At 40.3% G+C, this 17,876-nt stretch overlaps 1 protein-coding gene across 1 annotated transcript in view; it reads right to left on the bottom strand.

Annotated features, from left to right (window-relative positions):
- The window catches only part of LOC122652793 (guanylyl cyclase 1-like), a 109,026-nt gene that overhangs the window by 59,318 nt on the left and 31,832 nt on the right, over positions 1 to 17,876 (bottom strand). The window contains exons 3-4 of the mRNA XM_043846649.1: positions 11,358 to 11,469; positions 8,359 to 8,433 (exon numbers count right to left, since the gene is read on the bottom strand). Of these exons, the coding sequence (XP_043702584.1) occupies positions 8,359 to 8,433; positions 11,358 to 11,469 (187 nt within the window). The remainder of the gene's footprint in view (positions 1 to 8,358; positions 8,434 to 11,357; positions 11,470 to 17,876) is intronic.

Consider the following 17,876-nt stretch of genomic DNA (forward strand, 5'->3'; position numbering starts at 1 on the left):
AGTACCTCCGTTGGTAACGCTGATTTACCCAGCAAACCCCCGAGATTTAGTCCTCTACCACAGTTCCGGTCCTCAATCGGAAATCGCCGTTCCCAGTACCTCCGTTTGTAACGCTGGTTTCCCCAGGAAGGACTATCCAACACGTAGACCCCTGTTGGTAAGGGTTGTAGCACCAGGGAGTGACATTCCTAGCCATGTGCAATCTAAATGGCATAGTACAAGGTGTACAGTGCTCCCGCATCCCATACTACGGCACACCATACCTCTCGTTTCCAAGCCGACTACGGCATCTATTCTAACATGGCAGCGATTTACATTTCAACACATTCCACCATCACATCCATTTCCACTCACAATTCCATAATCCATATGTTATAAACAAAAATAAATCAATAGAACAGTTTCAAACGATACGTAAGAACAATTTCTCATACATATGCATGACACCTAACAAAGCAACTAAATGAAATAAACATTCCCAAAAAGAAATCAATTGCCCAGATGGTTCAGAAGGCAAAGCTTGTGGAAGATCGGTTGAAGAAGAAAACGGTGACCTCACAAGGATCGGGAAAAAGGTCTAATACCTTCCAAAACAATAATTGGCCCAACAAGACATTCAGTGGATCTGGTTACAGCTCTAACCCGACACAGCATCGTAGGCCGGAAATGAATCAAGTTTCTCAATCTGCTCAGCCCACAACCAGTCAATCCACTCGATACAACCACCCTACCATAAGCCAAGCTACAACAGCAGCCCAACCTCCTCGACCAATTGAAAGTCAGACAAGCCAATTCCCTTCCCAACCAGTTAAGTCTACTCCTCCTCGGCAACCCAACGGTCCGGTCCGGTGTTTCATATGCAATCTACCCAGACACATAGCCAGGAACTGTACTCGACATGGATATGGAGCGCCTTCCCAATCTCAATCTATTACCTGGCACTTCCAGCCCCAAGGCAATAGAACTCAAGGGAGGGTGTACGCCTTGACCCACGAAGAAGCTGAGGAAAACCCCGATGTGATGACAGGTACTTTATCCATATCATCCTCACCTGATTGAGTATTAATTAATTCTGGTACATCACACTTTTCGTTTCCACTGTTCTACAATAAGATGAATGGGCCCTAGAAGAACTTGGAACACAAATTAGTGGTTAGCACTCCTGCTGGTTATGTTGTGAATCTAAACGAAGTGTATGAGTCTTAACCATAAGGAAATCTTCGATTCGTATCTAGATTCTAGAGGGTCGGTCAGAGACCAAGACACATAATTAAGTCTCGATAAGGTTATATAATCGCGAACCAGATAAATAGAACATTTCAGGCTGAATTTAAGTACGTTTAAAGTGTACCAAGTAGTGGGTGGTAAATAACAAAATCTAGAAATTCAATAACGGGTGTCAAGTATAGCCAAGAACAGCCAAGAACCGAAAGAGACCAAAATCGAAGGACTTTTGACGAGACCTTGCTCAACAATAGTTATGAGTGGAGTAATGGGTCACCGAACGCCCCCTCCGTTATTGGGAGTGAACAGTAGGGATTTCATCAATATTCCAATTCATTTTAAAGTTGAGTTAGGTATTGAAGAACCATAAGCAAAGGCCTTCATAAGAAAAGCTGTGCAGACAAGGCAGTATAGACTTTTACCATATAATCCCAAGCCGTAAGAAACATGGATTAGTGGGTGAAATACACGAGGATAGGTTGATCGATCGATTTCTTGGAATATACGTTTGGGATTCGTTTCCGTCTAGGCTCTTATATTAAGTAGAGCTTTAGGTCAACCAAACCCGGGCATGATTTAGGTCACTTGAGAATTGAACCTTGGTGGTTCAATCAAAATAAAAAGATTCATAACAATACGAGACAAAAGATACCATGATGCAATCGCATCGAATCAAGGAAAGTATGGGTGACAAAAGATAAAAGGAGGTCAAGGTATCCTCACCTATACGGATCCCCGGAGACATCAAATTTCGAGGACGAAATTTTTGTAAGGTGGGGAGAATGTTACGGCTTGGCATATTATGATCCAAACCCTAACCCGAATCCAAATGTAGGTCCGGAACCAGAGGTCATAGCACCGTGTACGATATGGAGTATTGATTTAATGTTTGAACGGGTAAAAGATAAAGAAGGAATCCCGGTGGTAACCCGCCGCTTATCGGCAAAACGACAGATACCTCCCCTGTGCGGTTGCGGGATCCACATACAGATGGTAAGGAATCCTAACCTCGTATTAGGTGTTTTTAGTACCATAACTATACCCGTGTGGGTTCGCTTGCGGAACAAATTGACTTTTAGATGTTCCGACATAAAGAAAACAAAGACAGAAATCTCAAGTTGATGTACTAGTTAATTGCTGCATCAACCAGAGAATTCTACCACCGCGAAATTTGCTCCTTGAGGCGCGGGGCCCAGTGTTTTGAGTCGGGGATCTCGTCGCCGCATCCCGATTAATGGCTTGGAATGTTTTCCCCTACATTCTAGGACCCATGGGGCCCACAAAATCCAATTATCTGCGTAAGGATCGGCTTAATGCATAAACAGACAAAATTAGGAATTAGTATTGAGATTGGGTTATGTGAGATATTAAATCACTGACACCTAATCAAAATCACAACCCATCTTATATGACACCTATCCAATGCACAAACCGCCTTATAATTAGCTTAATATAAAAATCAATCAAACTTATCTATACTACATTCTATACTATTCCAATCAATTAAAAAAAAAAACTAAATTCTATCTACACCCCACCAAACCGACTCACGATTAAACTTAGTAAAGCAATTAAAATCTATTCTAATAACTAACTCACTCACTTACACTATTCCCACCCGTATGAATTAAAACAAAGAAGGAGAGAAAAGAAGAAGAAGAAAGGGAGAAGAAGGGTGTTGGACTAAAGTGGGTTGCTAACCTAATGTAATAACCTTCACCTCCTCATCTTCTCTTCGACCTAGTTATAGTAACCTCTATGGAACCCATGCTGATCTTCAAAATTTTGGAATGAACCATGTTCTGTTCAATTCGTGTTTCTTATGAAATTGAGTTTTTAATTTATAGAATTAGAACCTAAAATCCACATACATGTTCGAATCTTAAACCTTAACCCTATGTTAGCCTTATTACTAACTTATTCATATCTCGGAGATTTGAATTAAAGTGATTGATTCATGTTTCAGCCATACGGAACTGTTTTAATCAAAGTTGATTCATGAAATTACATTCATAGCTGTACCCACCTTCAAAACCCTGATTTTTTTCATGCAAATCGATCATATCATGGTTCCAATTCATGATAATGAACATGCGAACAATACCCCTGATCAATTGGATGAAGATCCGGCCCCAAACCCCAGTAAAAATTCTGTTTTCTGCGATTTTTAGGCTGTTGTGCATCTCTGGTTGATGTCCTAATCGACTGGGTCATCAACCAGAGAATGCCATTTTAATTCTACACCTAGTACTAACTCTGGTCGATGTCCCAGTTATTGGACCATCAACCAAAGAATAATACCTTAATTTTTACACCTGTTATATCTCAGGTTGGTGTCCCAGTTGACTGGTTCATCAACCAGAGAATAACTGTTTCAGTTTTTAAAACACTACCATCTCAGGTTGATATCCCGGTTGACTGCCTCATCAACCTGAGATGCTGTTTCACTTGTAAACACGTCCTAGACCTTGTCTAACCTTACCACAAGGTAACCCTAGGACTCCACACTAGTTTTGACGCTTCCTAACACTGTGTGTAATTAAACATTCATAGGACTCCACCTTTCGCCCGTCAAATCATACCGGCAACTGATACAAGGCATAACCCGACTTCTTAACCACAAGTATAACAAGGTGAGTGGGGATAGACAATTGATTTCTTTTTGGGAATGTTTATTTCATTTAGTTGCTTTATTAGGTGTCATGCATATGTATGAGAAATTGTTCTTATGTATCGTTTGAAACTGTTCTATTGACTTATTTTTGTTTATAACATATGGATTATGGAATTGTGAATGGATATGGATGTGATGGTAGAATGTGTTGAAATGTAAATCTCTGCCATGTTAGAATAGATGTCGTAGTCGGCTTGGAAACGAGAGGTATGGTGTGCTGTAGTATGGGATGCGGGAGCACTGTACACCTTGTACTATGCCATTTAGATCGCACATGGCTAGGAATGTCACTCCCTGGTGCGACAACCCTTACCAACAGGGGTCTACGTATTGGATAGTCCTCCCTGGGGAAACCAGCGTTACAAACAGAGGTACTAGGAACGGCGATTTCCGACTGAGGACTGGAACTGTGATAGAGGACTAAATCTCGGGTGTTTGCTGGGTAAACCAGCATTACCAACGGAGGTACTGGAACCGGCGATGTCTGATTGAGGACCGGGAAGCCAGCGTTACCACCAGAGGTATTGGGACAGGCGATGTCCGATTGAGGACCGGATCCGGCAAGCTCCCAGCGCAACTCGGGTTTGACATCGCCAACGGAGGGTATGCTACCTGAGGTGTTGCTGTGGCACAAGCTTAGAGACTTAGGCATTAATGTTAAGTGGAATTAAGATTAAAATTGAATCTCATGCACATAGGATTTTGCTTGTGAATGCTTGCGTGGTTTATCTTTACTTGCTGGGCTCAGTGGAGCTCATCCCCGTGGATATCCTTTTTTTTTTAGATGATCATGCAGGTGGAGGTGACTATGTCGGGGAGGATTTCTTTGAGCCGAGAGATGAGGGAAGAGATGACTATGCTGATTTGGACACGGAGGGGCATGGTCCCGGTTATGCCTGTGATTACTGTGTCCTTTCTTAAATGATGCAATAGATTGAGAACTCATACTTTTGTGACCTTCTAACTATTCCTTTGGTGGGTAAAACCATTGTATATATTTGAATAATTAGTTTTGGGCCTTGTGGGTTAGTTTCGTGATAACTCAGGGAGTGAACGACTTAACTATGAATGATGTAAATATAACTTTTGTAAATCTTAACTCTTTGCGCACTCTGATCGATATATTATGCTTTCCTTTAATATCGTCTATGCTTGTGGTGTGTTTATACTGCATCTGGATCCTGGTGGTCTCCGAATACATCGGGTATTCGAGTCAGCCATCGAATCCTCCCAGGGGGGTTTCGGGGTGTGACAAGATGGTATGACGAATATTTCTTATTATATATGTGGATGATAATGTTATTACAAGAGATGATTCTTCAGGAATTGAGAAGTTGAAGATGTATTTGCAGTAGAAATTTCAGACTAAAGATTTGGGAAAGTTGAAATACTTTGGGGTGTGGAAGTGGCTCAATCAAGGACAAGAATTTTGCTTCCACAACGGAAGTATGTTCTTGAACTTCTTTCAGAGACAGGATTGTTAGGTTCTAAACCACTCGATACTCCCATGGATCCTAATTTAAAGCCTACAGCTGATGGCGGTGATGTTCTTGGTGATCCTGAGAAGTATCGAAGGCTTGTTGGGAAACTAAATTATTTGACTGAGACTCAACCTAACATTGCCTTTTATGCCAGTGTTGTGAATCAATTTGTCTGCTCCTCGGACATCTCATTGGGATGTTGTTATATGTATCTTGCGGTACCTCAAGAAGGCTCCTGGACGTGGTCTACTTTACTCTGATCATGGCCATGGACAGGTTGAGGGTTTTTCAGATGGTGATTGGGCTGGATCTCCTATTGACAAAAGGTCAACTACATGCTATTGCACGTTTGTTGGAGGGAACCGTGTGTAGTGGAAAAACAAGAAACAAACGGTTGTGACTCGATCCAGTATAGAGTCAGAATATCGAGCCATGGCACATGTTACGTGTGAGCTGATGTGGGTGAAATAGTTAATGACCTAAATTGGGTTTACAGATGATTTGTCTATGCAATTGGGGTGTGATAATCAAGCTGCTGTCCATATTGCTTCGAATCCTGTATTTCATGAAAGAACGAAACACATCGAAGTGGATTGTCACTTTGTTCGAGAGAAGCTGCAACAAGGGCTTATTTCTCCTCGTCATGTTCGTACAGGAGACCAACTTGCGGATTTGTTGACAAAGTCTTTGGGGAGTGCTAGAGTGGATTATAATAGTAACAAGTTGGGCATGATTAACATCTATGCTCCAGGTTGAGGGGGAGTGTTAGTAGAGACTATGTAATGTCTCGGTATTAGCACTAGCTAACACTAATACCGAGATATGTTAGTAGGGGTAGTTTAGGTATTATAATTTGTTTTATATTTTCTTATTTTCCTGTTGTGTCTGATGCAGCACCAAGTGCCCATATCCAAAGGAAGAAGAAGAAAAAGAAACAGCCCTGAAACTAGGGCTTAGTTTGGAGCCATAGCTTAGGTTTACATTTAGTAGGTTCTATACTTAGTTTTATTTCATCTTATTTGTAAACTTAAATTGAACCAGTTCAAACTATGGTTCAATTTAAGTGATTTAATTAAGTGTCTTTTGTTTTAAGTTATTAGGGGTAAATAGGTCTTTTAACCTTTTAAAATTTTAAGTTGTTTTAATTAGGTCCCCCCCTCCACGATTTAAATGAGGGAAGAGTTTAAATTGTATTAGGATTTGGCCATATTATAAATAAAAGAATATCGTGGGAGGCTCACCCAAAGTTTATGAGTTGAAAAAAAAATCGTATTGCTGCCTTGTTGCTGCTGCTGCTCTTTGAGAGTGTATCTCCTTGTGGTTCTATCAAGGTGGAAAGGGTAGGTGGATCTCCTACGACTCCTTACGCCATGACGGCTGGGAGGATCTCCATTGAAGGTGGTCCTATCCTTCTCCATTGCTCAATCCAATAAGTATTTTAATTTTCTGCAATTCCCATCTTCTCCTAATCCTCTTCAGCCTACCTTACAGCCCCCCTTTTATTTTTATTTGAATTCCCTAAACCCTAGTTCAGTTACAGCCTCAACCAACCATCAAAACTCATTCATAATTCAGTCACAGCCCCTTTACATCATCCCCTCCACTCGATATTCATCTCAGCCCTATCCAACCATCTAAACCCTAATTCCCCATTAACCTCCATTAAACCTAAAACAGCCTAAAACCTGTTCAGACCTAATCTGCCATCAGAACCCCACCATATTTGGATCGAACATCCCTCTCCCTGTTTGGGAAACTCAATCCCAACCCTAGCCCTAAACTCCCATTAAAAACCCTAATTTTAACCTAAATTCTAAAACCCGAAACCCTAACCCTAAATTTTCTGAAATTTAAAATCTTATATAAATCAAACCAAACCTAACCCATTAAATTCCCTAAAGCCTGCCTAGTTTTATCATATAAACTATATTCTCATTACCCTACCCTAAACCCTAGAAATTGACCTAAAACCCTAATTCTGCCCATTCGAACCAGCAGCCCCCTTTTAGATCCTGTTGCTTGGCCTCTAGTAGGATCCTTCTCCTATCTAGAGTTACATTAGTGTCCCTTGGTCCCTCTTAATGATTATATATTGAATGAAATGGGAGCTCTAACACTAAGTTGAAACTCCCAAAGTTACACAAAACCTATTGTCTCTTGTTGTTCTCTCCCTCTTCTCTTTCTTCTTCTCTTTTCCTATTCTCGTTTTCTCCTCCTATTATTTACATACCTGAATGGGAATTTTAGCACTGACGAAGTATTTTTACTCTCAAAAATTTGTGCTATTGCTCTGTTGATTCACATGCCGATTCTGAAGGTGCAGCATTCTCAGGTAGCCATCTTCTCTCTGTTTGTCTTTTATTTTCTAGTTTCTTTTTCAGTTTTCCATGAGACTCCATACCAAAGCCGATTACTGGACCCCAGTTATTTTCTCTATCAAATAACCTTTAAACCACAGCCTCCTTCCCAAAATACCATTGCCCATAACTTCATTTAATCCATGGAATTGTTACCCCCATACTTCCTAACTCTGTTTATCATAAATTAAGCCAGTTCTGGCCACAGGAACCTACATTTAGCTTCATGAAAATCCTAAATTTATTGACCTTGCACTTCTCAGAATGAAGGAAATCAATAATGCACTCTCATTCTCGAAGTCCAAATTGGTACTCAAAACATAACTTTGTTCAAATCTTTAATATTAGCCTTTATTTAGGGTATACAGACCAGTGTACAAGCCTTAGCGCAACGGTTAAGTTGCGCTATCGCAACCCTTCAAAACTTGGAAACAGCCTTCGCAGGAGGTAAGGCTGCATACATTTGCCCCTCCCAGACCCTGCAGTAGTGGGAGCCTTGTGCACTGGGACGGCTCTTATTTAGGGTATACAGACCATGCAAAAATGTTTCAGCATATCGGGTTTTTCCCTAATAAACATCAAATACACACACATTCAAGCTGGCTAGATGAATATAATGTACCTGTATGCTAATTCCTGCTTCTAGAGCTTGTTGAAATAGTCTATCCACTCGTACCAGGTCATTTGACAATTGCTCCTGCATGTATTCCAAGGCCAGGTTGTAGAAATTACTAACAGGTCCAGCAGTTAAGAGAGAGTAACAAAAATATATCCCTGTTCTGGAAGTAGCAGAGGACTATATGTCATCACCAATCTATAGGGAACAAAAACATAAAATATGCAATGGATTTTATAACACCTAACAAGTCATAAGGAAGGAGGCAGTTTCCACACCCACAGGGAATGGAGAATCTCTTGTCCATGGGTTTGTGAGACTTGGTATGCGTATCAGGAACAGTGGGAAGAGCATTATCGAACTCGTACAGTAGGGGGACAGAGTAATAATGACACTAGATGGGTAGCTGAACCCTACTCCACTGGTGGAGGAAAACTTGGTCCAAAAAGGAATAGAGGGTAGTGAACACTTTGTAGATTAAAGTTTAGGTGACATCAGCTCTGCAAGAGTGCAAGAGAAGCTAGTAAGAGTCCCCCCCCCCCCCAAAGATTATCAACATGCATACAAGCCTTTATTGGGACTTTAAGCAGTGAAGTGATTCATTTAGGTAGACAACACAAGTAAAGATGCATCAAATATTGTCAAGACTTCTGCTCTAGCTCATTTAATTGCAGTCAACTGCACATGAGAGGATGTACATGGACAAACAATATAATCTGTTTAAAAGGTAAAACCATGAAGTTCGAGATATGAAGATGAAACAGTAGGATTACTTTTTAATTTATATTTTCCAAGGAAGTTGGGGCGTGAGGATAGTCAACTGGGACCTCCAAACGAAAGTGGGTTGTAAATGCACACTGATTCAGATATTTCAGTGGTTGAACCAACCGAGAATAGTAATTGGTTCTTTCCAATGGGGTTGGGAGTAAGAATAGTCAAAGTCGATGGTGTAAAGAACAATGGTTGCACATGTTCACTGATTCAGACCTCCAATAGATGGGCCCACCTGTGACGTCTCAAAGCCCTTAAATCACATTTGTAAGAAAATATGTATGCATGACCCTTTTAAGCACTCCACATTCTGCAAACAGTCTTCAATGTAAAATCAAACAAGATCCCAAAAATTAAGAGCTCTACTAAAATATTCATCTACAAAAAATCAATCAACCTTCCCAAGGTTTAAAGTATCGGTATCAGGTATCGTATCAGTCGGGCAATCTTAAGAGACGTATCGTATTGTATCATATTGGAGATACGTATCGAACGGTGCAGAAACGCATTAAAATGGTCAAAATACACGGGAAAATACACTTTTGGACACAAAAAACAATTTAAAACCAGTAATATATAACATATATCATGCATAAATACTAAAATGGAGAATAATGTATAACCAGACAAGCGCGTTAAATTGAAATTGTTATTAAAGATGATGTTTCTTACATGTTGTAATCGTCTATAGCCATGAAGAGTATTGGATGATGCAAAGGATGATGTTGTAGCACTCCTTGATTCATTTTTGAGTCCAAAAGTGTGAAAGACCAAGATTAAATGCAAGATTTTAGTCTCTTGGTTGAGAGTTTTCCTTCATTTTTCTGTTAGAATAGGAGTTGAATCGAATCTGTGAGTGAATATGGATTTTTTATGGAATGTATCAATGGTATCGATATGTATCAGTCGATACGTATTAAACCACCCACAGAACCCTTTACTGGACGTATTGATATGTATCAATACGTAACGGTCGTAAAATATCGTATCGGCCAATACATTTTGATACAATCCGAGATAGTCCATTTTTAAAAAAAAAAAAAAAAAAAAAAAAAAAAAAGAAGAGACGTTTCGGTATGTATCGTATCGGTACCAACTGATATCGATATGTATCGGCCAATACGATACGTACCGATACTTTAAACCATGAATCTTTCAACCCAAAAAAAAACCATGAACCTTCCATATACAAAAAGATTTTGCAGATGTACAGTGGCAGACTAAAATCAATTCAGCTAAGAGCATCCAAACACAGAACCATCATTATTTAAGTAAGATCACTGAAAAAGCTCAGGCTTCAATGACTCTATGCCTGAGCTCCACAAGGGTATGATGGATTTTAGGATTAGGAATGAAACTGTGAAGTTTGTATGGCTGGATAATGGAGATACATGAGGGGTCTGAAGCTGCTGATCTTATATAAAAAAACACAACTAAGGTTTGGTAGTATGGTTTTGACCTGGGATGGAAAATAAAATTTCATTTGTAGTCCTAGTATGATTACATTCAACAACCACTCTGCAACTAAATTCCAATAAAACAGACACTTCTAGCTTTGAGAGACAACTAGAAGTCTTGGAGAAGAAATCCTGTAACATAATGAATTAATAACACTTGAGTCCTCAAGAACAACATTAAGAAAGTAATGTAAAGAACAGTTAAATGAGTTGTATGCTCAAGGAGTCAACATGCCACAAGCCCTTAAAACTTCATCAACTAGACATTTTATTGGATAATATACACCACAAAGGAGCACATGTAAGCATGCCTGGAAAATGAGTCATCCAACAAAGCAATTGCAGCAAACAAATATGGTCCCTATTCATTCAAACTGGAAAGGTCTGGACCAGTTATCCAATATAACTGCCAAGGAAACTAGATAAAGGGAAAGGGGGCAGGTTTGGGTTTAATCACCTCAGTCCAGTCCAGTTTCTGAAACTATGGTGAAAAACATTGTCTTGTGACCATGGTTTTAAAAATTTGGATAGGATCAGTCAGATTGGCCAAGTCAACAAGCAATCTGTTTGATCCTACCCGAAGTTCTTTCAAGACTGGGTCAGGATTGGGCTGGATACGCCATGTCAACTTGAGATTGGCAGAATCCAACAAAGAGTTTTGAAACCATGCTTCTGAGACCATGACATAATATGAAACCAAATGGAATGATCCTGCGTTGGAAGACATATGAACATGATAAAGCAAAGAACCAAAGATCTTTTTAGAAAATAACTCACCTTGTAAAACGTCTCAACACGAAAATTTGGATCTACTCCTAAAGTTATGGTGAAGAACCAAAAACTAACAGAAAATTTCTGCAATAAGTATGCCAGATCAACAGTCCAAACGCTGCAAAGTAGGACATAGAAACACCATCAGCAAGAATAAAAAAAGTGACTAACATAACCTGCATAGATTCATGTGATTGTGAGCTATGCTAAAGAATGACACCACTAACAAATATTTTCTGAGAATTTCTTATAATATTTATTCATTTGTGTATGTATTTATATCAAATCAGGAGTCCAATGCATCATCATCATCATGATTGTCGTTGTAATATTAACTATCTGAAATTGCTGCATTTTGAAATAGCTTCGGCAATCCTACATATCTTTTCTGGTCCTATTGGAATTGGAGAATCAGTGATAGTAGAGAGATGACCCTAATTTTTAAGATGCAGATTGCCTTTACTATTAGGACTTGGTCAATTTGCATTTTCGAACAGAACAAAATTAGACTTTTTTATTAGTTGGTTTGTTTCAAAGACTACGGGTCCACAATGGGTTTCATAAGTCATTAGAAAGATCTAATTCTTGACTTCTTTTGAAAAACATCTCGTTCTGAACACCAATATGGATGGTCAAAATGTCCGCCACGTGGCAGGTTAGGTTGCATCAAGTAAAAAAAGAGATGATAGGCCCCAACCACCCGAACTAATGAACGAAAGGTCAATTTGGTGTGCTGAAATACAAGGGAAACATGCAGATCATGGCAGCCATATGGCAAAGGTGAGGCCAAACTTTGGCCAACAGAGATGGGCCTCTATCAATCCAACAGTCAGATTGTCCACATTAGCACTCCACATGGTTTACAGATAAAGCCACACATCCTGCTAAGCCTATCAAGATGGATCCCCAAAAAAAACTTCTGATGAAAATATATAATTTTTTAGCATTTCAATGATATATGTTGTTAAAATAATATATGTTTTGAAGCTCTACCCGATAGGGGTAGTTTAGACCTTTTTCCCCCTTTCCCCCTCCTAGCCGATTCCTAGTTAGGATTACTAATTAGAATCGGCTAAGGTAGTTCTCCTAGTTCAAGTCTGATTAGTTGTAACTTTATTCATAGTTCAAGTCTGATTAGATGTAACTCTCTTTAATATAAATAAAAGGGCTTGGTGATCTCTGGAATCACTCAAGCATTCAGTTCTCAAGGCTGTTTACATGGTATCAGAGCCAATTCTGATCTAACAAACAGCTTTCTCAGTTTTTTGGTTTTTTTCCCTCCCCTCCATGATTTCTAGCTTCCTCTTCTCTACCACTCTCGGTTCTTCTCTCTCATTCAGGGCAGCAGCTATGAGGTGAATCTGCTAAGGATTTAGATGCTGCCCTCCATACCACCTCATTAAAGACTGAAGATCATTGGTGTGCCCTATTTCTGCAGGCAGAACTTCTCCAACCTTGAAGATCGAGTTTTTACTACAATTGAAGATCGATTCTTCCTTTTTATTGGAGGTTTTTTCCTGCTATACTTGGTGCACACCTTCTTTGTTTGAAGACTGCAGGAGTGGATCACAATCAATTCAGATTCAGACCTGCGATTTCTCCAAACCCAGGTTTTCCAAATTTTTGATCAAATTAGGGTTTCTTATTGGCTCATCAGACAGCTGCTTTTTGGAGGACATATTCCCCACTACCAGAGGAATACTCGACCTGCTTTTCAGCCTATTCTGACGGCTGAAATTGCTGCAATTTCAAAACCCATCATCCACCTTCGATTCAGGTATTTCCCAGTTAGAGTTTTCTAAATCCTCTTCTGAAGCTGCTGATTTTTGAGGGACTGCCTCCTTACTATCTCAGAGGGATTCGATCATACTTGTGGCCTCTTTACATCAGTTCTAGTTACTTCTTCATCATCTACAGCTCTTGCAATTTGGGTTTTCTTCATAACCCCAATTAGAGTCTACTTTATTATTGGGTTCTTCTTTTTTGAGAACAATCTGATCTTCTTAAGGAGGTGACTCGATTCTGTTTAGAGATCTTATAGCTGACTGGATTGAGATAACCTTCTTCATCTCCATTGCATATCAAGCACCATGCCTGGTTCTGATGTATCTACTGGTTCAGATGATCAAGTCACTTCTGGACCTGATGGACAACTCGACAAGAGTATCTTCCCTTTGCTGCCTCCATCAAACTTGATAGAATTAACTGTCTCATGTGGTCCAGATCAACCTATCTCATCATGGCTGGCCATGGTCTCACTGGACACATTACTGGTACTTTAGTAAAGCCTTCTACTGCAGGTCCTCTAAAGGCTCGATGGATCTCTAATGACTCTCAAGTCATGGCTTTTCTTCTGAATTCTATGCAACAAGATCTTGCCAATGGCTATTTACTTCTAGAGACTGCTGCCCAGATATAGAAGGCTGCCAAAGAAACTTATGGACAGGTTGGTAACGATGCTCAGGTTTATGAATTACGCAAAAAAATTCATGAAACCACTCAGAAGGACCTCTCCATCTCCAAGTATTATGCTCTCCTACGAAGTCTATGGCAACACCTGGGTCATTACACTGATTACCAGCCCACTAATCCTACTGATATTGCTGCCTATCGCAAGCATGTTGACAAAATCAGAATATATGACTTCCTCGCTGGCTTAAATGGGGAATATGATCAGATTCGGGTTCAGGTACTCAGCAGAATCCCTTTTCCTACTTTGGAACAGTCCTATACCTTAGTACATACTGAAGAAAACAGGAGGACTACTATGTTACACACTCCCACCAGTGACCGATCAGCTCTAAAAACTGCTGCCACTGCTGTTCTTACAACTGATGGGCTTTCTACTACTAGTGACTCTTCTAAAATAACTGTGAAGTGTGAGCATTGTAATAAGCCATATCATACCAAAGCCACTTGTTGGAAACTCCATGGTAAACCGGCTGACTTTGAAGCTAAACGTGCTACCCGGAAATCGAAAAACAAAGCCAATCATACTGAGGCTGTCACTACTACTCCTACTACTGACACTGGTCTATCCAAGGAAGAACTTCAAGCATTCCGTCGTATGTTACAAGCTTCCGCTGCTTCTACTACATCGACCCCTGCTATTTCTTCCACCACTCCAGGTTCAAATTTTGCCCATTCAGGTATTTCATTTTCTGGTCATTGTGCATCGGTAGTCTCTTTTCCTTGGATCATAGACTCCGGTGCCACTGATCACATGACTGGATCCTCCAGTTTATTTCATCGTTATTCTCCTACCTTTGGGAAAGATAGTTCGAATAGCTGATGGTTCCCTCTCTTCTGTCTGTGAAAAAGGATCTATCAGTTGCTCTCCTTCTCTAACCTTATCCTCTGTCTTACATATACCTAATTTTACCACTAATCTTTTATCCATTAGTAGTCTTACCCGTGACCTAAATTGCAAAGTAACTTTTTTCCCTTCACATTGTGTTTTTCAGGATCTGGCAACGGGGGCGACGATTGGATGTGGTAAGCTGCATAGTGGATTGTATCTGTTGGAGTCCTCCTCCAACATCACTTTCATCTCCCATTCATCAAAATTCACTAGTCTCTTCTGAACTTCGACAGTGGCATAACCGATTGGGTCATCACCCTTTAGGAACTTTATCTTTTTTATTTCCAGCATTAATTAAACAATGTAATAAGGACGGATTTTTCTATGAGCCCTGAGTCTTGGCTAAACAACATCGTTCCACTTATTCTATTTCTAATAAACGTAGTTCTTCTCCTTTTAATATTGTTCATACTGATGTGTGGGGCCCTAGTCGAAAGCAATCTCTTTCTGGACATCGTTGGTTTGTTTCTTTCATTAACTGTCATTCTAGGAGTACATGGATATATTTGATGCATAACAAAAGTGATGTTTTCTCTTGTTTTCAAAATTTTCACAGGTTGGTTCAAACCCAATACAATGCTACACTCAAAATATTAAGGAGTGACAATGGCAAAGAATATATGGACAGTCAGTTCCAATACTACCTTGCTGCCCATGGGATACTCCATCAAACCAGTTGTGTTGATACCCCTGCCCAAAATAGTGTGGCTGAAAGGAAAAACCGCCACCTCCTAGAGGTGGCTCGGGCTCTCATGTTTGCCCGTACTGTTCCTCACCAATATAGGGGTGATGCTGTCCTTACTGCAGCCTATCTTATTAATAGGATGCCTACCCAAGTCCTTGACTCCCGCACCCCTGTTGACATTTTACAGGGCTCTTCTGCCTTTGTGGTTCCCCCCTAAAGTCTATGGTTGTGTCTGTTATGCTAGGGATACTCGTTCCCCAAGCACACTTGAACACCGTGGCCTTCGCTGCATTTTCTTGGGATATTCTCCATCCCAAAAGGGTTATAAATGTTACCATCCACCTACCCGTCGTACCCTAGTAAGTATGGATGTTGTTTTTCATGAAGCTCTCTCCTATTATCCGACTACTCATCTTCAGGAGAAGAATTCCAGTGAAGATGTATTAACTGAGCTTCCTACTCAACTTCCTGTACATAACCAGCCTAACCCCACCCCTCTTGCTCCTCCCATATCTTCTAACGAAGACAGCGAGGATCTTACACAGGGGGAGAACTTAGATACTGGTAATGATAAAAATCCTATTCAAGGGGAGCTGACTCCAATTCAAAAAACTATTGGAGAATTTCAAAAGAGAATTAATGAATCCAATCTCAAAACTTACCAGAGAGGATGTCGCAAACAAAAGCAGCTTTCATCCACTGCAGCACCAGTTCCCATCCAGTTGCCGACTCTGGAACCAGATCATTCTCCTATTCCAAATAATATCTCTTCTCCTGAACTACCTGTTGCTCATCGCAAAGGTATTCGGGCTTGCACTCGGCATCCTATTTCTCATGTTGTCTCTTATGAATCTCTTTCTCCATCCTTTCGTGCATTCGTTTTTTCTCTTTCTTCTATTCATATTCCCCAGAATTGGTAGGAAGCTCTTACAGATGGAAAGTGGAAGGCAGCAATGATGGAAGAAATGAAAGCCTTACAAAAGAATGATACATGAGAGCTTGTGGTTCTTCCTGCAAGGAAAAAACCAGTTGGATGTAAATGGGTGTTTGTAGTGAAACAGAAGGTAGATGGCACTGTGGATCGATAAAGCACGATTGGTGGCAAAGGGGTTCACTCAGACTTATGGGATCAACTACCAGAAGACCTATGCACCGGTTGCCAAACTTAACACTGTCAAAGAGCTACTATCCTATGCAGTAAATCTAGGGTGGGAATTGCAGCAATTAGATGTGAAGAATGCCTTCCTCCATGGAGAGCTTGAAGAGGAAGTATATATGGATATTCCACCCGGTTTCTCATGTGATAAGACCAACGGCAAGGTATGTAAATTCAAGCGTGCTTTATACGGGTTGAAGCAGTCACCCCGTGCATAGTTTGGAAGGCTCCACAAAGCTATGGTTTCTGTAGGATATAAGCAGAGTAATGCTGACCACACTCGGTTTATAAAAAGGAATGGTGAAAAAATAACCATTCTCATAGTCTATATGGATGACATTGTTGTAACCGGAAATGATAGTGATGAGATCAACAAGTTGAAGACTTTCCCTGGCCGGGAATTTGAAATAAAAGATCTGGGGAAGTAAAAGTATTTTCTAGGGATAGAAGTTGCTCGATCCTCTAAAGGCATCTTTCTCTCTCAAAGAAAATATATCCTAGATTTCTTGTCTGAGACTGGGATGTTAAGGTGTCATCCTTCTGATATACCTATGGAAGCTACTACACGGCTCAAGGAAAAGAAAGGTGAACCGGTTGACAAAGGTCGTTATCAGAGGCTGGTAGGAAACTTATTTACCTATCTCATACACGGCCAGATATTGCCATTGCTGTGACTCCTGTGAGTATGGTAAGCCAGTTCATGCATGACCCTTGTTCCTCTCACAGGGATGCTGGTTCTTCGAATTCTCTGGTACTTGAAGTCAGCCCCGGGAAAAGGAATTCTCTTGTCTCCTCATGGCCATCTTCGAGTTGAAGTTTATACTAATGCCGATTGGGCTGGATCCTCTAATAGAAAGTCCATCTCTGGCTATAGCTCATTTGTTGGTGAGAATCTTGTCACATGGCATAGTAAAAAGCAGAACGTATTGGTAAGGTCTAGTGCCTAAGCAGAATTTCGTGCCATGGCACAGGGTATCTGCGAATTGTTGGGACTTAAAGGTTTATTGCAAGATCTTGGTGCTCCTGTCCATCTTCCCATGATGTTGTATTGTGACAACAAGGCTGCCATTAGCATTGCTCACAATCCGGTTCAACATGATCGTACCAAACATGTGGAGGTTGATAGGCACTTTATCAAAGAAAAGCTAGAAGAAGGGCTAGTCTATGTTCTTTTTGTGAAGTCGGCCGACCAATTAGCCGATGTGTTCACTAAGGGGTTAAGTGGGAAAGTCTTTCATCCTATTTTAGTCAAATTGGGCATGTTTGATATTTATGCTCCAACTGGAGGGTGAGTGTTAAAATAATATATGTTTTGAAGCTCTA

Source organism: Telopea speciosissima, chromosome 2 (genome assembly GCF_018873765.1).
Source record: "Telopea speciosissima isolate NSW1024214 ecotype Mountain lineage chromosome 2, Tspe_v1, whole genome shotgun sequence".
Lineage (NCBI taxonomy): Eukaryota > Viridiplantae > Streptophyta > Magnoliopsida > Proteales > Proteaceae > Telopea > Telopea speciosissima.